The sequence below is a fragment of the Heterodontus francisci genome, chromosome 2, assembly GCF_036365525.1.
Source record: "Heterodontus francisci isolate sHetFra1 chromosome 2, sHetFra1.hap1, whole genome shotgun sequence".
NCBI classification, from domain to species: domain Eukaryota; kingdom Metazoa; phylum Chordata; class Chondrichthyes; order Heterodontiformes; family Heterodontidae; genus Heterodontus; species Heterodontus francisci.
Window position 1 is genome coordinate 127,056,398 of NC_090372.1, and position 26,281 is coordinate 127,082,678.

General features: G+C 45.6%; 1 protein-coding gene across 2 annotated transcripts in view; it reads right to left on the reverse strand.

Moving 5' to 3' along the window:
* glipr2l (GLI pathogenesis-related 2, like) overlaps window positions 1–26,281 on the reverse strand; it is a 57,791-nt gene that overhangs the window by 23,601 nt on the left and 7,909 nt on the right. Inside the window, exon 5 of one of the 2 annotated variants that reach the window (XM_068010535.1) lies at window positions 23,030–23,706. The exons of the other annotated variant lie outside the window; for it this stretch is intronic. Within the exon in view, the coding sequence (XP_067866636.1) occupies window positions 23,576–23,706 (131 nt within the window). The 3' untranslated portion in view covers window positions 23,030–23,575. Of the gene's footprint in view, window positions 1–23,029; window positions 23,707–26,281 lie in introns of those variants that run through there. 2 annotated transcript variants of the gene reach the window in all.

A 26,281-nucleotide genomic window follows, 5' to 3' on the forward strand; every position in this document is an offset into this window, starting at 1 on the left:
AACCCTGGGATAAATATGACAGGAGCTGGTGATTGCATTAGCTCATGTGCTTCAGCTGTGTGGAAAAATGTTTTTTTTACATTATTTTAATGCAGAATGAAGACACCAGCTAATGTAGAAATTTTGGTTAAACCACGATAAATCAAATTTGGTTTGGTCTGCATACTGGCAGATCTTATAATTTGATCACAATGACACATAACATAGAAAGCAAAGATTGCTGAGATGACAATGTAACAGGCTTTTGACCAGGATATATCTCCATTTCCATAGGTCACAAAACACCCATTAAAGTTAAAATTCAGAAACAATTGAACAATCTATGATTGTTTTAACAGGGTCTGAAGAGGGATACATACCTTTACTCAGTCAGCATCAAGGTGAGGTACCATGAACAGGTCTGGATAGGCACTGCTCACAATTCCCAGGAAACTCTTTACATGCAACTTTCTAGATGTAGGACTGTGTGTACAATTCTGTAGGTAGTCTTAAGATGAATGTTTTAAAACAAATATGTAATTAATTGCCAGACATATTACCATCCCTAGCTTTTCATTAAATGGATAAAAAAATTGTCCCAACGAAGTCATCAGAACATAAGAAATAGGAGCAGGAGTAGGCCATTCGGCCCCTCGAGGCTGCTCCGCCATTCAATAAGATCATGGCTGATCTGATTGTAGCCTTAACTCCACTTTCCTGCCTGACCCCCATAACCTTTACTCCCTTGTAGATCAAAAATATGTCCAGCTCAGCCTTGAATATATTCAATGACACAGCCTCCACTGCTCTATATAGGAAAAAATTCCAAAGATTAACGCTCCACAGAGAATCACAGAATTGTTACAGCACAGAAGGAGGCCATTCAGCCCATCGTGTCTGCACCGAATCTCCGAAAGAGCAATTCTCTTAGTTCCATTCCTCCACCTTCTCCCCGTAACCCTGCACATTCTTCCTTTTCATGTGACAATCTAATTCCCCTTTGAATGATTCAATTAAACCTGCCTCCACCACATTCTCAGGCAGCACATTCCAGACCTTAACCACTCGCTGCATGAAAAAGTTATTCATGTCACTTTTGCTTCTCTTATCAATTACTTTAAATCTGTGTCCTCTTGTCCTCAATCGTTTTGTGAGTGGGAACAGTTTCTCCCTATCTGCTCTGTCCAGACCCCTCGTGATTTTGAATACCTCTATCAAATCACCTCTCAGCCTTCTCTTCTCCAAGGAAAACATAGAATCATAGAAAGTTTAAGGCACAGAAAGAGGCCACTTGGCCCATCATGTCTTGTGCCAGCCAAAAAACAATCCACCTATTCTAATCCCACCTTCCAGCATTTGGTCCATAGCCTTGCAGATTACGGCACTTGAGGTGCATAATCAGACTCCTTTTGAATGAGTTGAGGGTTTCTGCCTCAACCACCCTTTCAAGCAGTGAGTTCCAGACGCCCAGCACCCTCTGGGTGAAAATGCTTTTCCTCATCTCCCCTCTAATTTTTCTACCAATCACTTTAAATCTATGCCCCCTCGTCACTGACCTCTCTGGTAATGTGAATAGGCCTTTCACCTCCACTATATCCAGGTCCCTCAAAATGTTGTACATTTCAATCAGATCTCCCCTCAGCCTTTTCTGTTCCAAGGAGAACACCAGCCTATCCAATCTTTCCTCATAGCTGCAACATCCTCGTAAATCTCCTCTGTACCCTCTCTAGTGCAATTACATCCTTTCTGTAATGAAGTGACCAGAACTGCATACAGTACTCAAATTGTGGCCTAACCAATGAGTTATACAGTTCCAGCATAACCTCCCTGCTCTTATATTCTATACTACAGCTAATAAAGGAAAGGATTCCATATGCCTTCTTAGCCACCTTATTGACCTGTCCTGCTACCTTCAGGGATCTGAGGACATTCACTCTAAGGTCCCTCATTTCCTCTACACTTCTCAGTATTTTCCCATTAATCGTGTATTCCTTTGCCTTGTTTGACCTCCCCAAATGCATCACCTCACACTTCTCCGGGTTGAATTCCATTTGCTACTTTTCTGCCCATCTGACCAGACCATCAATATCTTCCTGCAGCCTACAGCTATCCTCTTTGCTTTCTACCACACAGCCAATCTTTGTGTTGTCTGCAAATCTCTTGATCACGCCCCCTACAAAAATGCCAAATTGTTAATATATACCACAAAAAGCAGGAGACCTGGTACTGAGCCCTGCAATACGCCACAGGAAACAGCCCTCCAGTCGCAAAAACACCCGTCAACAATTACCCTTTGTTTCCTGCAACTGAGCCAATTTTGCATCCACCTTGCTGTATTTCCCTGGATCCAATGGGATTTTATTTTTAACCAGTCTGCCATGTGGGACCTTGTCAAAAACCTTGCTAAAATCCATGTAGACCACATCAACTGCACCACGCTCATCTATCTTCCTTGTTACTTCTTCAAAAAATTTGATCAAGTTGGTCAAGCAAGATCTTCCCTTCACAAATCCATGCTGACTATCCTTGATTAACCTGTGCCTTTCAAAGTGACAGTTTATCCTGTCTCTCAGAATAGATTCCAATAATTTGCCCACTACTGAGGTTAGACTGACTGGCCTGTAATTATTCGGTCTATCGCTCACTCCCTTTTTAAACAGAGGTACAACATTAGCAGTTCTTCAATCCTCTGGCACCACATCTGTATCCAGTGAGGACTGAAAGATGATGGTCAGACCCTCTGCTATTTCCTCTCTTGTTTCTTTTAACAGCCGAGGGTCTGGTGTTTTATCACCTTTCAAGGATGCTAATCCCTTTAATACTTCCTCTCTCCCAATGTTTATCACATCCAATACTTCACACTCCTCCTCCTTAACTACAATATCTGCTTTGTCCCCCTCTTTTGTGAAGACAGACATAAAGTATTCATTAAAACCATACCAATATCTTCTACCCCCACACACAGGTTACCTTTTTAGTCTTTTATGGGCCCTACTTTATCCTCAGTTATCCTCTTAGTCTTAATGCATTGATAAAACATCTTTGGGTTCACCTTGATTTTGCTTGCCAATATTCTTTCAAGCCCTCTCTTAGCTTTCCTAATTTCCTTTTTGATTTCACCCCTCCACTCTCTATACTCCTCTCAGCTTTCTGTAGTATTGAGTTCTTGTTGTCGGACATAAGCTTTCCTTTTCTGCCTTATCTTACCCTGTCAGCTCCTTGACATCCATGGGGCTCTAGATTTGGCTGTCTCACCCTTTTTCTTTGTGGTAACATGTTTACTCTGAACCCCTTGAATTTCCCCTTTGAATACCTCCCACTGCTCTGACATTGATTTACTTTCAAGTAGCTGTTTCCAGTCCACTTTCGCTAAATCACTCCTTAGTTTAGTAAAATTGGCCTTGCCCCAATTGAGATATCTAACTCCTGTTCTATCTCTGTCCTTTTCCATGATTATGTTAAAACTGACTGAATTATGATCACTACCACCAAAATACTCTCCCACTGCCATTCCTTCCACCTGCCCATCTTCATTTCCTAAAACTAAGTCTAAAACTGCACCCTCTCTTGTTGGACTTGCTACATACTGGCCAAAAAGGTTCTCCTGAATGAACCTCTAGAATTCTGCTCCCTCAATTCCTTTCACGCTGAAGCTATCGCAGTTAATATAGGGATAGTTAAAATCCCCTACTATTAATGCCCTATTGTTCTTGCACTTCTCAGAGGTTTGCCTACATATCTGCTCTTCTGTCTCCCTCTGACTGTTTGGGTGTCTATAGTACACGCCAAACAGTGTGATTGCCCCTTTTTTGTTCCTCAGCTCAATCCATATGGCCTCATTTGATGAACCTTCCAATATATCATCCCTCCTCACAGCTGTAATGGTTTCCTTGACCAAAATTGCCACTCCCCCTCCTTTCTTATCCCCCTCCCTATCATGTCTGAAAACCCTGTAACCAGGAACGTTGAGCTGCCATTCCAGTCCCTTAAGCCATGTTAAGACTTGCAGGTTGATAGGTAAATTGGCCATTAGCAATTGCCCCTAGTATAGGTAGGTGGTCGGGAAATATAGGGACAGGTGGGGATGTGGTAGGAATATGTGATTAGTGTAGGATTAGTATAAATGGGTGGTTGATGGTCGGCACAGACTCGGTGGGCCGAAGGGCCTGTTTCAGTGCTGTATCTCTAAACTAAAACTAAACCCTCCCCAACAGCACTCGCAAAACGTCCTACAAGGAACACAGTCCTGGCTCTGTTCAGGTACAACCGTCCAGCTTGTAAAGGTCCCATCTCCCCCAGAGCCGGTCCCAATATCCCAGGAATCTAAAGCCCTCCGTCCTTTCTTTCCATCTTTCCAGCCACGCATTTATCTGTCTTATCCTTCTATTTCTATACTCACTTGCACGTGGCACTGGGAGTAGTCCAGAGATGACGTCTTTTGAGGTCCTGCTTGCTAATTTCTTACCTAGCTCCCTAAATTCTGACTGCAGGACCACATCCCTCTTTCTACCCATGTCGTTGGTTCTGATGTGGACCACGACTGCTGACTGTTCACCCTCTCCCTTCAGGATGCTCTGCAGCCGCTCAGTGACATTCTTGACCCTGGCACCAGGGAGGCAGCACACCATCCTGGATTCACGTCTGCGGCCACAGAAACGCCTGTCTGTTCGACTGACTATTGAATCACCTATCACAATGGCTCTTCCAGTCTTCCCTGTACCCCCCTCTGCAGCTGAGCCACCCGTGATGCCATGGATTTGACTCTGGCTGCACTCACAAGGTGAAGCATCACATCACTTTCCTCAGTATTCAGAACTAAATACCTGTTGGAGAGTGAGATGCACTCAGGGGTCTCCTGCACTACCTGCCTGACTCTTTTTGACTGCCTGGTGGTCACCCATTCCCTCTCTCCCTGCATACCCTTAAGCTATGGGGTGACCACATATATAAATGTGCCATCCATGTAGCTCTCATCCTCACAAAAGCTGCTGCAATTGACAACACTTCCTGAACAAATGTTTTCCAGGATACGGGAAACAGTCCTAACTTCTCCAATCTATCTTCATAACTGCAGTTCCTCATCCCTTACTCGGACTCCACCTAATAACTGACTATTCCCTACTCTGGTGCTATCTATCTCTCTCAGGATTCTGTGCACCTTGGTATTCCTCTCTGGTATTTCCTCCTGGTTCCCAGACCCCTGACAAGTTAGTTTAAACCCTCCCCAATAAACTCAAGAAACTCAATCCATGCTCTATTTAGGTGCAACCCATCTGGCCTGGACAGGCCACATCTCCCCCAGAGCTGGTCCCAATGTCTCAGGAATATAAAGACTTCCCTCCTGCACCATATTTCCAGCCACACATGCATTTGCTTTATTCTCCTATTTCCATACTCACTTGCGCATGGAGGTCTTGCTTGCTAATTTACTGCCTAGCTCCCTAAATCCTGACTGCAGGCCCACATTCCTCTTCCTACCTAAGCCGTTGGTACTAATGTGGACCATGACTGCTGGCTGTTCACCCTCCCCCTTCAGAATGCTCTGCAGACGTTCAGTGACATCCTTGACCCTGGCACCAGGGAAGCAACACACCATCCTGGATTCAAATCTGCGGTCACAGAAACACCTGTCTGTTCCCCTGACTATCGAATCTCCTATCACTATCACTCTTTCAGTCTTCCTTGTGCCCCCGTGCAGCTGAGCCACTCATGGTGCCATGGCCTTGGCTCTGGTTGCTCTCCCCGGATGAACCATCACATTCCTCAGTATTCAGAACTGAATTCCAGTTGTAGAGAGTAACACACACTCAGGGGTCTCCTGCACTACATGCCTGTTTCTTCTTGACTGTCCGGCGGTCAACCATTCCCTCTCTCCCTGCATACTCTTAAGCTGTGGAGTGACCTCATCTATAAAACATGCTATCCACGAAGCTCTCATCCTCACAAATGCACCGTCCCAGCTGCTGCTCAAGTTCTGCAACCCAGAAATCAAGCTGCTGCAACTGAAGAAATTCCTTTTCATCTCTGCCTTAAATGGGATATCCCTTATTCTGAAACTATGCCCCCTAGTTCTAGATTCCCCCATGAGGGGAAACACCCTCTCATTATCTACCCTGTTAAGCCCCCTCAGAATCTTACATGTTTCAATAAGATCACCTCTCACTCTTCTAAACTCCAATGGCCCAACCTGCTCAACTTTTCCTCATAAGACAACACCTTCATCTCAGGAATCAGCCGAGTGAACCTTTTCTGAACTGCTTCCAATGCAAGTATGTCCCTCCTTAAATAAGGAGATCAAAACTGTATTCTTGATCTCACCAATGACCTGTACAATTTTAGCAAGACTTCCCTACTTTATACTCCACCCCCTTGCAATAAAAGCCAACATTCTATTTGCCTCCCTAATTACTTGCTGTACCTGCAGTGTTATTCATGTACGAGGACACCCAGATCCCTTTGTACTGCAGCATTCTGCAGTCTCTCTCCAGTTAAATAATATTCTGCTTTTCTATTCTTCCTGCCAAAGTGGACAATCTCACATTTTCTTACACTCTATCTGCCAAATCTTTGCCCACTCACTTAACCTATCTATATCCCTTTGCAGAGTCTTTGTGTCCTCCTCACAACTTGCTTTCCAAACTATCTTTGTATCATCAGCAAATTTGGCTACAACACACTCAGTCCCTTTATCCAATTCATTAATATAGATTGTAAATAGTTCAGGCCCCAGCACTGATCCCTGTGGCACTCCACATGTTACTGTTCGCCAGTGTGAAAATGGCCCATTTATCTCGATTCTCTATTTCCTGTTAGTTAGCCAATCCTCTATCCATGCTAGAGCATGGCTACCCGACCTGAACCCTACGGGACCTGACGACATGTGTCGGGTTCAGGTCGCACTTCCGGGTCCGGCATTTGGGCTTGAGTCGGGTTGGGCCGGGGTCAGACACGCTCTATCACCACCTCCGGTAAGTTGCTCCAATATTAATGTATTTTTTGGACTCGAAAGGCTGTTTAGTTACAGTTTTTTTAAGCTGGTGCAGATAAGCAACAAAGTGAAAAACGGAAGCTAGGTTAACTGATGGTCAGGTCGGGTCGGGCGCGGGAAAAAATGAAAGGACCCGGGCCGGGTTGGGCTCGGATGTGGTTCTGTTGGGTCCCGGTCGGGTTTCATCTGCAGAGCAGAGCCAGCATTTGATCCATGCCACCATGCCAATAAATTACCCCCATCACGATGAGCTCTTATCTTGTGCAGTAACCCTTTAATGTGGCACCTTATTGAATGCCTTTTTGAAATCCAAATACACTACATCTACTAGTTCCCCTTTATCCACCCTGCTTGTTACATCCTCAAAGAACTCTTATAAATTTGTCAAACATGACTTTTCTTTCGCAAAACCATGTTGACTCTACTTGATTGTATTATGATTTTCTAAATGTCCTGCTACTATTTCCTTAATAATGGATTCCAGCATTTTCCCAATGACAAAGGTTAGGCTAACTGGCCTATAGTTTCCTTCTTCTGACTCCCTCCTGTCTTGAAAAGAAGTGTTACATTTGCGGTTTTCCAATCTGCTGGGACCTTTCCAGAATCTAGGGAATTTTGGAAGATTACAACCAATGCATCCACTATTTCTGCAGCCACTTCTTTTTAAGACCCAAGGGTGCAGACCATCAGGTCCAGGGGACTTGTCAGCCTTTAGTCCCATTAGTACTTTTTCTCCAGTGATAGTAATTGCTTTAAGTTCCTCCTTCCCTTTTGCCCCTTAATTTTCTACTATTCTTCGGATACTTTTTGTGTCTTCCTCCATGAAGACAGATACAAAGTACTTTTTCAAAGTCTCTGCCATTTCCTTGTTTCCCATTATTAATTCCCGAGTCTCATCGTCAAACAGACTAATGTTTACTTTAGCTACTCTCTTCCTTTATATATACTTACATATACTCTTACTGCCTGTTTTTATATTTCTTGCTAGTTTACTCTCCTATTCTAATTTATCCCTTTTTTAAGTCATCCTTTGCTGGTTTCTAAACCTTTCCCAATCTTCTGACCTACCACTAATCTTTGCATAATTGTATGTCTGTTCTTTCAATCTCATACTATCCTTAACTTTCTTAGTTAGCCACGAATGATGCAGCCTTCTCATTCAGTCTTTCTTTCTCAATGGTATATATCTTTGTTGAGAGTTATGAAATACCTCCTTAGATGTCTGCCACTACTTATCTACCATGTTACCTTTTAACCTATTTTCCCAGTCCACTGTAGCCAACTTTGTCTTCATACTTTTGTAACTGCCTTTATTTAAGTTTAAGACATTAGTTTCAGACTCAAGTTTCTCACCCTTAAACTGAATATAAAATTCTATCATGTTATGATCACTCCTGCCTAGAGGATCCTTTACTATGAGATCATTAATTAATAGTCTCATTATACATTACCAGGTCTAAAATAGTTTGTTCCTTCGTTGGTTCTGTCCTGAATATACTCTATGAACTCATCCTCAAGTCTACCTTTGCCAATTTGATTTGTCCAATTGATATGAAGATTAAAATCCTCCACAATTACCTTTCTTACAAACCCCCATTATTTATTGGTCTATACTCTGTCCTAAAGTGTTAGGTGGCCTACAAACTACTCCCACTAGTGACTTCTTTCTCTTGCTATTTCTTATCACCACTCAAACTGATTCTACATCTTGATCTTCCAAGCCAAGATCATTTCTCACAACAGTACTAATCTCATCCTTTATTAACAGGGCTACCCCACCACCTTTTCCTTTCTTCCTATCCTTCCAAAATGTCAAATACCCTTGAATATTCAGTTCCCAGCCTTGGTCACTCTGCGATCATGTCTCCGTAATGGCTTTCAGATCATACCCATTTATTTCTATCTGTGTTATCAATTCATCCATCTTGTTATGAATGCTGCATGCATTCAGATAAAGAGACTTTAAATCTGTCTTTTTACCATTTTTCCCTAGTCTGACCATATTTGCTGGTGCACTCTTATGTTTATATGTTCTGTCCTTTCCTGTCACACTCTGGTTATCATTACCGGTATTGCTATCCTGCACTACTGCCTTGTCCTTTCTCGTTAACTTTCTAAATCTTCCCTCGCGTGAACCCTGCCCACCACTATTTAGTTTAAAGACCTCTCTACAGCCTGAGTATACCACTGATCCCAGCACGATTCGGATGAAGCCCATTCTTCTTTCCCCAGTACTGGTACCAGTGCCCCGTGAATCAAAACCCATTTCTCCCACACCAATCTTTGAGCCACACATTCAAATATCTTATGTTATTTACCCTATGCAACTGCATGCTGCTTAGAGACATATACTCATAAAATTACATAAGATTTATAAGGCAGAAACAAGCCATTTGCACCAGCTGGTCAATATAACGACTGATGTTTATACGCCACAAGCCTGTTCCCACTCTAACTATCCCTTCCTACCCTGCCCTCATAGTCCTCTGTTCCCTTCTCCATCATGTATGCCTCAAGCCTCCCCTTAAAAGCATCAATGCTATCTGCTTCACCTACTCCATATGACTGTGAGTTCCACATTCTCACCACCCTGTGTAAAGAAAGTCCTCCTAAATTCTGTTAGTGGATATCGTATATTTATCCCCACCTGCCCCCACCTTGTTCTGGACTCACCCACAAGGGAAAACAGTTCCTCCATATCTACCCTATCAAACCCCTTCATAATTTTAAAGATCTCTGTTAGTTCTTCCTGACTTTATTTTTTTCCACAGTAAAGAGCTCCAGCCTGCTCAATCTTTCCAGATAGTTCCTTCTGTTTATTTCTAGAAACCTCCTTGTAAATCTTTTGTTTGCATTCTTCAGTGCTTCATACTTCTTTTTTTAGACTGGAAACCAGAACTACACACAGTGGGCTGAATGTTACTAGCCCTCTAGGAATGGGCTGGGATGTGGGAAGGGAGCATAAAATGGTGAGGAAGATGGAGCAGAGCCTTCCTGCCCAGAGGCCAATTGAGGCCTGTAAGTGGCATTTTCACCAGCAGCTGGTAGGCTCCCCCACCATGTGGGGAAACTGTCCAGTAAAACCAGCTGCCAGGTGGCCTCCCTGTGGGCTTGGGGGTGGTACCCTCCTGATCGGGCACTGTAACTCATGGAGGGGACCCCAGTGTCAAGGGCCACCCCCACAGAAACACCCCCCACACCCTCACCAGCCCCATTCCCCACCCCTCACCGGGACCTGCCCGATTGGCTCCAGCAACCCCACTTACCTTGATAGCTGCAGTCCCAGCAGTGGGCACTGCTCCCAGTGGTGCTGCTGAGACTGAAGAGCTGCCAGTCTTCCGATTGGCCAGAAGCTCTTGGAGGCAGTGCTCCGACAGCAGGCTGCTAATTGCCTGAGTGCCCGAAAATGCGGCCGGGGCTGGGGGTTCCGAAATGGCCAAGGCGGGGATGCCCCTGGCTTTCTGGCTCAACGTGGGACCCCACTGCGATGACAAAATTCAACCCAGTATTCCAGGTGTGGTCCACCCAAGGTTCTACTTAACATTACCTGTTTTGTATTCCATTGCTGGAAAAGAACTTCTGTACTTTGCAAACCACTTTGGGATGTTTTAGTACATTAAAGGTGCTATATAAATGCATGTTGTTGTTGTAACCTTTATAGCCTTATCACCTTGCATTACCACTTTTAACGACTTATGTATCTGCATTCCCAGATCCTTTTGCTCCTCTACACTATTAGTTTCTTATCCTCGAAAGAATAAGTGGCCAACTTATTCTTCCGATAAAAATGAACCAATTCAGACTTAGCTACACTAAATTCCATTTGCCATTCTTCTGTCCACCCCGTTTATGTTTTCTGATAGGTTGGTGCAGTCTTCCACACTATTAGCTATCCTGCCCCAATTTGGCATCATCTGCAAATTTTAACACCAATTTGTGAGTCCAAATTATTTATATTCCTTATAATTTCAGATGAAGAATTCTGATGTAAGAACTCCAGGAATCATCAATCTATTCATTATATTGGGCTACGAGGAGAGATTAGTGTACTTTTGAAAGTTAAGCAATGCATTGCTATCTACTCTGCGATCTATTTTTGGTCTGTATAATCTTACTTCTGAATTTACGAATTATTACTTCTTAATATAAGCATTAATGGTTTAGACTAAGCCTGAATTTGCTACTATTTCCATTGCATTTGCCAATGACAAAAGGGTTCATTGCTCACTTACTACAAATATTTCATAAATAAGGTCACATTTCAGCTCATGGGAAACACAAATTTGCCAATGGATGCTGACTTCTCTAGGAAACGCCAAAAGAGAACTTTGGGAATTAGCCCAAATTATTAGCAGATGGGATAAATGTCATCTGCAGATGCAAAAAGGCTATTCAAATTTAAAAATTATCAGGAACAAATTGCAATATAAAACAAAGAGTAGCATGGCTCTGAAAGAGATGACTGCTCGCTAGAATTAACTTGTTAGTTTACAGAGGAAAAGTATAAAGAATGCGTGCAAAAGACCAATGCTAGGGTGAAAAGTTCAGTGTCAACCCAAGAAATGACCTTAACCTGCAGAATAAATTTTGCTAAATTTAATATTCCAATTTTCAAAGAAAGGGTTGACATAAATGGATTTGTAACAGCTTTTGAATTGTTAGCAAATCATTGTAAATGGGTAAAACAAGTTTGAGCATAAAGGCTGTTGCCATTACTTAGTCGTTAAGTGTTTAACTGCATTTTCACAGTAGGTCCAATGGACAGTGTGGATTGTGAAATTATAAAATATATGATTCTCTTTACTTACGACCTATAAAACAGGGCTAATTGTAGGTGTTGGGAGAAGCGATGAAATTGAAAAAAAGAATACCAAAATGGATCTTCATAGAACAAAGAACAAAGATAATTACAGCACAGGAACAGGCCCTTCGGCCCTCCAAGCCTGCGCCGATCCAGATCACTTGAGAGAAAAATCTTGACAAGAAGGACATCTAACCCCCATTTTGTTTAAAAATTACAAGACATCTGTCAAGTATAAATTCTCACTGCAGGAAACAAAGAATATTTGCTTTAAAAAATTTATTCCCATAGTTTTACACAAATTCTTTCAAATAATCAGATAACTTCTGTGCATGATATGCTGTGAAAGTTATGTGAATGGCTGGTCCGATGAACCATTGGCCTCTGCAAACATGAGCTCATCCAAAACTTGTCTGCCTGTATCCTAACTCACACCAGGTCCTGTTCACCCAGCAGTCCTGTGCTCGCTGACATACACTTGCTCCCCTGGACAACATCTCAATTTTAAAATTCAAATCCTTGTTCTCAAATCCCTCCATGGCCTCTCCTCACCCCATCTCTCTACCCTCCACCAGCCCCACAACTGTCCAGCATATCTGCATTCCTCCAATTCCAGCCTCTTGTGCATCCCTGATTTTAATCGCTCCACCATTGGCAGCTGTGCCTGCAGCTTCCCAGGCTCCTAACTCTGGAATTCCTAAACCTCTCAATCTCTCTCTGCTCCTTTAAGATGCTCCCTAAAACCTACCTCTTTGACCAAGCTTCTGGTCATCTGTCCTAATCTCGCTTTATGCAGTTTAGTATCAAATTTTGTTTGATAGCACTCCTATCTAGCACCGTGGGACGTTTACTATGTTAAAAGCACTATCTCACAACTTGCATTTATATAGCGGCTTTAAAGTGGTAAAACATCCCAAGGCACTTAGGACAGATTGGTCAAAGACTTAAGTTTTAAGGAGCATCTAAAAGGAGGAAAGGATGGTACAGAGATTTAGGGAGGGAATTCCAGAGCTTAGGGGCCCAGGAGCCGAAGGCAGAGCCACGAATGGTGGAGTGTTTAAAATCGGGGATGCTGAAGAGGCCAGAACTGGAGGCGTGCAGATATCTCAGAGGGTTACAGGGAAATCACAGAGATGGGAAGGGGAGATGTTATGGAGAGATTTGAAAACAAGGATGAGAATTTTAAAATTGAGGCATTGCTGAACCGGGAGCCAATGTAGGTTATCAAGCCCAGGGCGATGGGCGAACAAGACCTGGTGCTAGTTAGGACACAGGCTGCACAGCTTTGGATGACCTCAAAATTACGGCTACGATTATGTTTAAATAGTCAAGTCTGGGGGTAGTGAAGGCATAACTGAGTCAGGCAATGTAACGGAGATGGAAATAGGCAGTCTTAGTGATGGCGCAGATAGATACTTAAGAGACACCAGAGGTAATGGTGCGGGAACGAGAAGAGAAACCATTGCAGGTAATTCTCTGGCTACTACTGGATAGATAAGAATGGCACCAGTAAGTGCAGTCCCACCCAGCTGGATGACGGTGGAGAGGCACTGCTGTAGTCAACAGTGGCAAACGTTGCAGGTAGGCCGAGAAGGATGAGGAGGGATAGTTTACCTTTGTCACTGTCACATAGGATGCCATTTGTGACTTTGATAAGAGCCGTTCGGTACTGTGGCAGGGGCTGAAACTGGATTGGAAGGATTTAAACATGGAGTTCTAGGAGAGATGGGGACAGATTTGGGAGGTGAAAACACAGGCAGTAGTTTGCAAGGATGGAGAGGTCAAGGACAATATTTCCTGTAAAGTGTGTGGCAATCTGAAATGTACTGTTCACTGAAATAAACAGGCTGCTCACAAAAAAAGTGAGCTCGAGCAATTGGGACATGTGAGAGGGACAGCGAGACTGGCACATGGGAGAAGAGAAGAACAATGGGGCATGAGAGAAGAATGGGAGGTGTGTGAGGAGAGGTAGATTGGGAGGTGTGAGCAGACGGAGATTTGGACATTTGTGGCGGTGGGGGGGGGGGGGGGGGGGGTGGGTGGGTATGGGACCTTTGAGAAAAGCAAGAATGGTATGTGTGAGAGGACAGGGAGAATGAGACGTGGGTGTCTGAGGAGAGGAAGAATGAGGCCAGTTGGAGGACAGTAATGTTTCCTCTAAAGTGCAAGTGTGCGCGGCTGAACAGCAACTGGAACATGCCACACATTGACATGAACAGGCTGCTCACACCTTCAGGAAAATTCCATGGGCTGAATTTTGTGCCAATGGCAGGGCTCCTAGAGCCGGGCTGAAGAGTCAGGGAGAACCCCACCTCATCCATTTGCCACCCCCCCGGTACGGCGCTGGGATCCCTGTCCCCTTACAGGGCCAATCATAGGACTGGCAACTCAGCAGTATCGGCAGCGCCACCAGGAACGGTGGCCACTGCTGGTAGTGCAGAGGCCTTGGACCGAGGCCCAGTGCTGGAGACACAGACCTCAGGTAGGTGAGGCAGGGTCGCCATGGCCAGTCCAGCAGGCCCCAGTGAGAGGTGGGCTTTTGGCGGTCCAACGAGGTGGTTTCTTTGATTGCCTACGAAGAGGACCCCCCCTCTCCCCAAGCCAGCAGGAAGGTTGTCTCGTTTTACTAGGCAACCTCCTCACATGGCGGAGGCCCACCCCTGCTGCTGGCTTAATGCCAAGCCCTTAAGTGGCTGTTAATAGACCTCTTAAGGGCCTCAAGTGGCCTCTGGGCAGGAAGACAGTCTTCAGCCTATCCCGCCCCTAACAAAATTGCATTGTGACGGGCCCTCCGCCCTGCCTCCTGTCGCAATTCTATGGGACACCTCCCCCCACCGTCTCCGAACCCGTCTCAGGGGGCCCATAAAATTCAGCCCCGTGACATTTAAAACACAAGTTTATCACAGACAAGAAAGTAGTGCTCAGGGGAGTTTGTAGTTCGCCCAGTACAATGAAAAATTAGAGGGAACTTTAGTCAAGGATTGCTTTTTCAAGGAGAGGGGTGATAATGGCAAATTTGAAGGGGAGGGGGCAGTACCTGAGAAGAGAGAAATATTAACAATATGAACGAACATGGGAGCCAGGAAGGCAAGTTGGATGGTCAGTAGTTTAGTGGGAATAGGATAGAGAGAGCAGGAGGCAGGTCTCATGGACAAGACGAGCTCAGAAAGGGCATGAGAGGAAATAAGAGAGAAACTAGAGAAAGAGGCGAGTTCAGGGGATTTGCCAAAGGGCAGCGTTAGAGGAAGTTTAGTCCAGTGGACTAGGGGAAGGAAGTGGCAGAGCCAGCTGATCAGATGGCCTCGATCTTAGTGACAAAGAAATCCATGAGTTCCTCACACCTGTCGTTGGAGGTGAGGGTGGAGGAGACAAGGGAGATCGGTTTAAGAAGACAGTTTGTAGTAGAGAAAAGAAGTCGGGGGTTATCTTTGCATTCAGGATGATCCTGGAACAATGAGTAGTTTTGGCAGAGAAGAGTAACACCTGATAGTGCTTTTCATGGTGCAGCCAGATTTGCTGGTGAATGACTAAACCAGTTGACCGTCATATCCATTCCAGTCTGCATCCCTTGGAGTTAAGGGAGCGGAGATGAGGGCCGTACCAGCGGGAATGGCCAGGGTGAGAGAGTAATGATTCCATTGGGAACAAGGGCTTCCAAAGGTTGAGATGAGGGTGTGGTTAAGCAGATTGGTAGCTGTGCAATTGTTGTGGTGACTGGAGGATCAAAGGCTAGACAGTTTATGTTTTGAAAATGTAATTATAAGTGAATTGGGAGAGAGTTTTCTCCAGGGTCTGACACAGAAGGAGGTAGGGTTGGGAGGGGGAAGAGGGATGTTGGTGGAGAGTGATACAAGGAAGTGAACAGAGATGGCCTTATCTGTGATTGGCATAATAGGAGTAACGAGGCCACATGAGATGGTAAGGTCAAGCGGATGGATATGGGTTGGGGAGTTTACATGGAGGGAGAGATTTAGGGAGGATAAGAGGAGAGTGAACACAGTTGAGAGAGAACATGATGAATTGAGGAGGTTGAAATCACCGAGGATGAGAAGTCATTCGGTGCAGAGACTGAGGGAGGAAATCAGTGAAGATATCTTGGTGAGAAATTGGAATGGTGCTTGGGTGGATGATAGAGAATGAAGATTGTTGTTGTACAACAGCCCAGGCACATGGTGGTGAGGGAGCAGAGGAAACAGGTGAGCCTTCAGCCCAATACTCACAGCTGACATCAGGGCCAAAATGTTCATTACCCGGAACATTTCCGGGTCCCGGCCCCACACCAGTGACACAAGACTATTGTTAAATTGAAACTCATTAACTAGCCAGCGAGTCCAGTGCCTCAAGCATCCTGGAGGTAGGAACAAGTCATTGATAGCAATTTCAAAAGGCAAGCAGCAGCCATGACAGGGCTTTCCGTTGCCTTTAGCAATGCAGCACCAGGGAGATCAGAGGGCCTGTGTTGGCGTGGGCCTATGTCCCCAGGCAGCCCCTTATTTGTTTGATACCTCCCTGGAAGCACTCATTGATGCAGTGTCAGAGAGGAGAGAGCTGTTCTGCCCAGCTTCAGGAAAGAGAAATCTGCCCAGCAAGACCAAGAGGGTTGGGAGGAGGTGGCCACGCAGCTGGAGACCCACGAGAAAGGACCTGGGTCCAATGTAGAAAAAGGTTCAATGACCTTGCGGTATGGTAAGCTGAGTGGCCAGCGGCACCCTGTTGATTGGGCACCAACTCTCTAAGCACCAGAATGCAAGCAAGCTGACCTCACAGAATGTCCATAGTTCCCCCTCACATTGTCAGATCAGATGTACAGTTGCAATATCAAGACACAGCCACCCTCACAATGGGGTGACATTCAGATGGGGACATCACTAAGGGTAAGATCAGCCCATGTATATATCATGCTGGAAGAGATGAGGGAGGGCAGCCTACTAATGAATCATTGTTCTCTCACCTTGTAGGAGAAGGAAGCCCTTAACACTTGGGAAATGGCCAGAATGGGAGCTGGACTGGTCCAGCTCGAGACTCTGACAGCTGCGCTGGAGATCGCCAGGGTGCTGTTGAAGCATTCGGTGGGGGATAGCGAGATGGGTGATCATGAGCAACAGGGGCATTGGATAGTTCTTTCTTGCGTTGAAGGGCATGTTTGTGCTGGGGCGCTTGTTGAGTAGGACCAGTTCTTATTTCCATTTTCTTATGTTTCCCACAAGGCCAATTGTGGAGCAGGAGCAAAGTGCCTCTGCACTTTCCACTAGCGCACACATGCTCACCTCAGTTGGGCCACAGATTAAGGTAGAAAGGGGAGCACTGGGTGAACCTCAGAGCGCACATGAGCAGGAGGAGGAGCGTGAGGTCGACTCAGCTGTGGGCAGTATCCATCGGAGGACAGAGGACAGGCACAGCGATGCTTTGCTGGGCAAAGGTGCTGGGCCTCGGGTGTCACAGACGAGGAGGGCATTCATCAAGAACCAGACTCAGATAAGTTCCTGTTTGTCGGAGTTCCCCGAGGCCTTGCGGAGCCATGGGCAGGCAATGGAGGAGGCCGTGCAGTGCACGTGCTCTGTCATGACTCAGGGATTCAATCACGTGAACTCCTCCATTGAGAGATTGGGCAACCTCTTGGACAGCTTTGATTGGGTGCAGGTGCAGTGCGCTGATAGGCACCGAAATAGTGAAACTTTCTGTAGCATCGACTACTCAGTGTTGCTGGTGGCACCAAGATGTTCAGAGTGAATGCCAGCTGTGCCCCAGTCAGTGACCACATCCAGCAAACAAGGGTGCAAGGAAAGGGCCGAGATAGTTGTCGTGCAGACAAAGGAGCCACCCCTCGGGGCACCATCATCACCCTTTGGCCCCTCGCCCCCTCTGATTCGAGAGCAATCTGTGTGCCAAGGCCCTGTGACAGAGGCAGCCCCTACAATGATGTAGGATTAGCAGCCTGTGGAGGAGCCCCCATGGGCGCCTCCTAGACGAGGACTTAAGCTACGGACATCTCAGCCAGAGACAGAGAGTAAGGAACAGGCTGCCTCCACCTCATCCTCTGGCACAGGGGGAGCAGCCCGTAGAAGTGTTCTAGAGAGAAATGTGCAACGCCGTTGAATTCACTTAATGGATCACTTGGAGCCTATTATCTACATCTGTCTGTTATTTTGTTTGCATCACAATACAACATCTTTATGTCATCAGTCTGACAGGTGTGCTGTTGATCTCTAAGAAGCGGACGTAGCATTATGGGCCAGGTGGTGGGACATGGGACCCTAGGAATGTTATGTGCCTATGCCTTGTGATGTTGTACAATGTTGGCAGGGGGACCCTCAGTCTGCATGCTTATGGCTGGCAATGGGACCTCGCTGTTGGTCATAGCAGTAAAACAGCTCTGTATGCTGGATGGAGAGTTTAGGGTTCATCAACCACAAGGCCTCGGAGGCAATCAGCTGAAGCGCTGCTGAATCAGCATTGCCCTTGCTGCCATGCCAGCCTGCAGTTCATCCTGATATCTGGGACAGCATTGACAGATGATGTCCACTGCCTGGGCACCAGCCGCTTCTTCAGCAATCCCTTCCTCCTCCCAGTCCTCCTCCGAGGTGGAATGGTGTGTCAGCTCCTCCTCTTCATCCATCTCCAGGCTTCTTTGCAGTGTCACATTATACAGGGTACAGCAGATGACCACGATAGGGGACACTCTGGCTAGTTCATACTGGAGGGCACAACCTAACCCATCAAGGCAATGGAAGTATATCCTCAAGAGGCTAATGATCTGTTTAATGCAGGTGCTTGTTAGCAGATGACTCCGGTTTTAGCACCTCTCCCCATCTATGTCTGGGTTTCAGATGGGCATCAGGAGCCACCTCTTTAGGGGATAACCCTTATCCCTCAGCAGCCACACACGGAGTCCAGATGTGGGCCTGAAGAGTTGCAGCACTTGGGAATCCCGCAGGATTAGGAGTCATGACAGCTCTGTGGGAATCAGGCACAGACCTGCATGATTCATGTCCTGTAGTCGCACACCAGCTGAACATTTAATGAGTGGTAACCCTTTCTGTTTAGGAATCTGATTGGCTGGTCTGTTGGTGCAATCGATGACACCTGGACCTGAGGGACTCCATCGAAGGTGGGAAAGCCCAAAGCCCTCTGTGCCTGCTCTTGCCCATCTGTGTCAAAGTGGGTGTAGCCCCACACCCTCCAGAATAAGGCATCCGTGACCTGCCTGATGGTGTGATGTGCTGCTGAGATGCCACGTAGGTCCACAGCTGATCCCTGGAATGACCCGGTTGCATAGAAATTCAGGATCATGGAGACCTTGACAGCTGCAGGTAAGGGACTGTCATGGGAGCTACGAGGCCTCAGGTCATTGTGGATCAGAGTACAAATATCTAAGACCATCTGGCTGGATAGGCAAAGTCTCCTACAGCACTAGCGCTCTGACTCTTGGAACATGTCTGGAACACAGCAGAACTTAGAAGACATGAACTATGCGGGGGGGCCATGAGGGCTAATTAACATAACTCAGTGGCCCAAATTGAAGTTCAGCTGCTCGGAAAGTGCCACAGAGTAGCCATTGCTGGAACTAAAAGACTTGCTTTTCTCAGCGGTGAGTGGTAGGAATCTGGAGGATTGTGAGCCCACTGGCATCACTTGGGCAGCTGGGGTTGGCAGGGGAAGCCCCAGTGAATGAACAAAGCCCAGCCTGTGTCTTCTTCCCCTTACAGCCCCCGCTGTGCTCCACTGGCCTCCTGGTGTCCAGGAGGTTGCATCTGCTGAAGCTCAACCTCGTTGCTCTGTCCAATGTCAGAGTGGCCTGTTCCCATCTGAACTCCCTCAGCTGGCCTTTGTTCATTCACTAGGGCTTCCCCTGCCAACCCCAGCTGCACAAGTGATGCCAGTGGGCTCACAACCCTCTCCAGATGCCAGATTCGGGGCGGCAAAGTGGCGCAGTGGTTAGCACCGCAGCCTCACAGCTCCCGTGACCCGGGTTTGTTTCTGGGTACTGCCTGTGCGGAGTTTGCAAGTTCTCCCTGTGACTGCGTGGGTTTCCGCCGGGTGCTCCGGTTTCCTCCCACAGCCAAAGACTTGCAGGTTGATAGGTGAATTGGCCATTGTAAATTGCCCGTAGTGTAGGTAGGTGGTAGGAGAATGGTGGAGATGTGGTAGGGAATATGGGATTAATGTAGGATTAGTATAAATGGGTGGTTGTTGGTTAGCACAGACTCAGTGGGCTGAAGGGCCTGTTTCAGTGCTGTATCACTCTAATGGCTACTCTGTGGCACTTTCCAAGCAGCTGAGTTTCATTTTGGGCCTCTGCATTATGTTAATTAGCCCTCATGGCCCCCCCACATAGTTCATGTCTTCTAAGTCCTGCAGTGTTCCAGACATGGCTTTTTCCCCGTCTCCTTCCTTTAAAAATTGAAAACTGCTGCTGACAAACCTCAATGAGTTCAACAGGTACATAACTGGAGGCGTGCGGGGTTGTCATTCCCTCCCTCTCAGCGTCCCTTTAAAAATGGCTTCACATTCCGGAGGCAGCGGGACCCAGTGCTGACCTCAGAACACAATCTTCAAATCATGCACGCACCCGCTTCTGCCCCCGCAACCTTTAAAAATCCAGCCCCAGGAGTCAGCTCCTGGCAGTTGATTGGAGGCATACCTGGTAGCGAAGCAAGACAGAGCTTGTATTCCAAAGGATAAATCTGTCAGATATTGATAGATGGGGCATTTCTGACGTCCTGTCCCATGATGTTCATTTTCTTGAAGCTGATGGTTAGGCCAAATTCATTGCAGGCAGCCGCAAACCTGTGAATGAGTCTCTGCAGACACTCTTCAGTGTGAGATGTTAATGCAGCATCGTCAGCAAAGAGGAGTTCCCTGATGAGGACTTTCCGTACTTTGGTCTTCGCTCTTAGACGGGCAAGCTTGAACAACCTGCCCCCTGATCTTGTGTGGAGGAAAATTCCTTCTTCTGAAGACTTGAGCGCATGTGAGAGCAGCAGGGAGAAGAAAATCCCAAACCGTGTAGGTGCGAGAACACAGCCCTGTTTCACGCCACTCAGGATAGGAAAGGGGTCTGATGAGGCGCCGCTATGCTGAATTGTGCCTTTCATATTGTCATGGAATGAGGTGATGATACTTAGTAGCTTTGGTGGACATCCGATCTTTTCTAGTAGTCTGAAGAGACCACTTCTGCTGACGAGGTCAAAGGCTTTGGTGAGATCAATGAAAGCAACGTAGAGGGGCATCTGTTGTTCACGGCATTTCTCCTGTAGCTGGTGAAGGGAGAACAGCATGTCAATGGTGGATCTCTTTGCTCGAAAGCCGCACTGTGCCTCAGGGGAGACATGCTCGGCCAGCTTCTGCAGCCTGTTTAAAGCGACACGAGCGAAGACTTTCCCCACTATGCTGAGCAGGGAGATTCCACGGTAGTTGTTGCTGTCACCGCGGTCACCCTTGTTCTTATAGAGGGTGATGATATTGGCATCGCACATGTCCTGTGGTACTGCTCCCTCGTCCCAGCACAGGCAAAGCAGTTCGTGCAGAGCTGAAAGTATAGCAGGCTTGGCACTCTTGATTATTTCAGGGGTAATGCTGTCCTTCCCAGGGGCTTTTCCGCTGGCTAGAGAATCAATGGCATCACTGAGTTCTGATTTTGTTGGCTGTACGTCCAGCTCATCCATGACTGGCAGAGACAGGGCTGCATTGAGGGAGGTCTCAGTGACAACATTTTTCCTGGAGTACAGTTCTAGGTAGTGTTCCACCCAGCGGTCCATTTGCCTGTGTCACAAATGCCCTATCCATCAATATCGGCAACCACACTCTGGAAGTGGTTCAAGAATTCACCTACCTAGGCTCAACTATCACCAGTAACCTGTCTCTCGATGCAGAATTAAACAAGCGCATGGGAAAGGCTTCCTCTGCTATGTCCAGACTGGCCAAGAGAGTGTGGGAAAATGGCGCATTGACACAGAACACAAAAGTCCAAGTGTATCAAGCTTGTGTCCTCAGTACCTTGCTCTATGGCAGCAAGGCCTGGACAACGTACGTTAGCCAAGAGCGATGTCTCAATTCATTCCATCTTCACTGCCTCCGGAGAATCCTTGGCATCAGGTGGCAGGACCGTATCACTAACACAGAAGTCCTCGAGGCGGCCAACATCTCCAGCATATACACCCTACTGAGTCAGCGGCGCTTGAGATGGCTTGGCCATGTGAGCTGCATGGAAGATGGCAGGATCCCCAAGGACACATTGCACAGCGAGCTCGTCACTGGTATCAGACCCACTGGCCGTCCATGTCTCCGCTTTAAAGACATCTGCAAACGTGACATGAAGTCCTGTGACATTGATCACAAGTCGTGGGAGTCAGTTGCCAGTGATCACCAGAGCTGGTGGGCAGCCATAAAGGTGGGGCTAAAGTGTGGTGAGTCGAAGAGACTTAGCAGTTGGCAGGAAAAAAAGACAGGAGCGCGAGGGGAGAGCCAACTGTGTAACAGCCCCGACATCCAATTTTATCTGCAGCACCTGTGGAAGAGCCTGTCACTCTAGAATTGGCCTTTATAGCCACTCTAGGCGCTGCTTCACAAACCACTGACCACGTCCAGGCGCTCGCCAATTGTCTTTCGAGACAAGGAGGCCAAAGAAGAAGAAGAAATCTGTCAGAACTGCCCACAGTGCAAACTCTCTACCAACAAACCAGTGAGAAAGATGGTAGGGCAGGGGACTCAGAAAGTGCAGCTCAAGACAGTAGCTGAGGTCACGAGAGAACAAAATTGCAGGACATCACTCAGATTTTAAAATAAATTCTGGACTTTTAGAATTTCAATTCACATATGATTTGTGTTATTTTGTGTTAATTAACAATGATATATAAGTGAAAGTGGTTGTACTGAACACATATTAAGATCTAGCTTCTTATAATGTCTGTTTTTTTGAAGGTTGATCAGGCTGTTATAATTTAGCTGCACTCCTCAAAATGATGCTGAGATATACAAATATTTACCTGAAAAAACCCTACATTTGCTGGGATAATTGGTATGTATAAAATATCTAATTCCATTGATGTAGATGGCCTTCACAAATCTCTTCTGAAGAAGGGTCACTGACCTGAAACATTAACTCTGCTTCTCTCTCCACAGATGCTGTCAGACCTGCTGAGTATTTCCAGCATTTCTTGTTTTCATTTCACAAATCTCTTCCAATGCTTGTCACTCAGTCACAAGCTCATCCTTAAACAATCAACTATAACTAGGTATTTCATACCTTCTCATTATGTGCCTTCCACTAGACTTTTAGCAAGAGGAAATGATGGAATGGGTCTCTAAGCAGCATTACACTCTTCTCAAATGGTGTGCCATTTACCGAAGATTGAGCTGACCAAATGTTGAAATTACATCAATTTTCCATCCTCTATATATAAAGCCGGCAGTAAACCCTAAATTGTAATTTGTATAATTATTCATGGGACTGGACAAGTGGGCAAAATAATTAAATTAAAGCAGATTTTTTAATGTTCTTAATTTTCCATGAAACAAATAAGATTGCTGATTGCTCAGTGAAGAAATGATCCATGTGGCGTGGTTTTGAGCTGCACAGACCCTGAAGGTTCTAGGTTTGATCTTTTACCTACACGGAGTTAACTAATATCTCTCTCTCTCTCTCCCCCGTCCCGCCTCCCCACATCCTCACAAAAAAATTGACAGACTCTATTAAAAAAAGCAGGTAAACAGTGATTTTACCACCGAACTATCTGAGCACTTATTGTGAGCAGCAGAACGTTGAGGCTTGGGTTAGCTTCCCGAGAACCTGACAGCTCTGATCCAAGTCAGTTTTGACAAATATGGCAATATAGCATCAGACTATATATACCACAGTTAACTGAAAATATACATAGTTGGGAGAGAAAACGACAAATATGTTCTTGGACAAAAGCAAAATACTGCAGAAGCTGGAAATCTGAAAGAAAAACAGAAAATGCTTTAAATACTCAGCAGAGTTCTGATGAAAGGTCATCGACCTGAAATGTTAACTGTCTCTCCCTCTCCATAGATGCTGCCTGAACTGCTGAGTATTTCCAGCATTTTCTGTTTTTTATATGCTATAAGGCAATCTTGTTCTTATATTTAAGTCCAAAAACTGCTCAACTTTACTGTCCACTTTCCAACAATCTTTCAATCTGAGGCTTTGCACTCCCCTCAAAAAGAAAACTACCATTAACTGCATTACCCAAGCCACTTCCGCTCAGACCTCCTCCCAACACTGTTCAGTACCAACAAGACAATTTCTGTTACATAGTCAATACCTCTCTCCATCTAACATTATTCAGCATCTATCATTAGTGCGACCACACCTAGAATGCTGTGTACAGTTCTGGTGGCCAAAGTGACAAAAAGGATATTGCAGCTATTGAAAGCATACAGAAGGGAACAAGCAGAAAGACTGAGGGGATGGGGGATTGGGGTATGAGGAGCCTTTATGTAAATTGGGATGTTTTCACTGGAAAAGAGTGAGAGGTGATAACATTGCTGTTTTTAGGCTTCTAAAAGAGACTGGATAATGTAGACTATGACAAACTGTTTCACCTTTTCCAGTATTGTAGAACCAGAGGTCGCGGCCCAGTGGGTGTAAATTAAAAACCATTCTAGAGAAATATTTCAGTGAGCAAGTGGTCAATCCATGGAACAGGCTCCTTAGGGAGATGGTGAAGCAGATAGTGCTGATACATTCAAATTCTAATTTGAGGGAGAACCAGCGGATGTGCTGTATTTGGATTTTCAGAAGGTTTTTGATAAGGTCCCACACAAGAGGTTAGTGTGCAAAATTAAAGCACATGGGATTGGGGGTAATATACTGGCATGGAATGAAAATTGATTGACAGACAGGAAACAGAGAGTAGGAATAAACAGGTCTTTTTCCGGGTGGCAGGCAGTGACTAGTGGGATACTGCAGGAATCAGTGCTTGGGCCCCAGCTATTCACAATATATATTAATGACTTGGGTGAGGGAACTAAATGTAACATTTCCAAGTTTGCAGATGAGACAAAGCTAGAGGGAATGTGAGCTGTGAGGAGGATGCAAAGAGGCTCCAATGTGATTTGGACAAGTTGGGTGAGTGGGCAAATGCATGGCAGATGCAGTATAATGTGGATAAATGTGAGGTTATCCATTTTGGTTATAAAAACAGAAAGGCAGATTATCTGAATGGTGATAGATTGGGAAAGGGGGAGGTGCAATGAGACCTGAGTGTCCTTGTACACCAGTTGCTGAAAGCAAGCACCCAGTTGCAACAAGCAGTTAGCCAGGCCAATGGTATGTTGGCCTTCATTGCAAGAGGATTTGAGTACAGGAGCGAGGATGTCTTACTGCAGTTATCCAGGGCGTTGGTGAGACCACATTTGGAGTATTGTATGCAGTTCTGGTCTCCGTAGCTGAGGAAGGATGTTCTTGCCGTGGAAGGAGTGCAGAGAAGATTTACTAAGCTGATTCCTGAGATGGCAGGATTGACATATGAGGAGAGACTGGGTCGACTAGGCCTATATTCACTAGAGTTTAGAAGAATGAGAGGGGATCTCATAGAAACCTATAAAATCCTAACAGGACTAGACAGGCTAGATGCAGGGAGGATGTTCCCGATGGCTGGGGAGTCCAGAACCAGGGGTCACAGTCTCAGGATACGGGGTATGCCATTTAGAACCAAGATGAGGAGAAATGTCTTCACTCAGAGGGTGGTGAACCTGTGGAATTCTCTACCGCAGAAGGCAGTGGAGGCCAAATCATTAAATATATTCAAGAAGGAGACAGATATATTTCTTAATGCCAAAGGGATCAAGGGATATGGGGAGAAAGTGGGAACAGGGTACTGAATTAGACAATCAGCCATGATCTTTTCTGAATGGCGGATCAGGCCCGAAGGGCCGAATGGCCGACTCCTGCTCCTATTTTCTATGGTTCTATGTTGATAGTAGATTTCTGTCAGAAAATAGTATTTTGGGATGAAGTATATGAGTAATGAGAAATGACATACGGTTAAGTGTAGCATGCTTACTTAGGAGGAGCAAGTGACTTTGAACCTACGGCTTCCAAAGCTTCCTACCACTGGGAGTTTTCCTGACTTTTGTGTCTGAGTGCAGGCTAAATAATAAAGATTGATTTCTATGATTAGTCAATAACTCCATTATTGTATCATGTGACTAGTGGAACGGTCGGTGAGTTGAATGAACCTTGGCCTTTTTTTTTCTCCAGAAATTCCTGTGCTGCTATGTATGCAAATTAATTTTACCAAAGCAGTAATTTGACCACAAAATTAAACTATGTTCAATAGCCAAATTACAAAGTTATCATAATTGTGCAAGACTGTTTGCTTGGTTAGGGATAAAATGATGCATTTTGTTCTAATGAGTTTCAGAAAAGTCTAATACTGGTTTTAAACAGCTGATGTAATTAATACCCAAGACTGCACTGCCAACTGCATCTTCTGCTAATCACTTTATTTTTAACCTTCATTTTAATAAAGATAAAGAAAAGTGTCTCA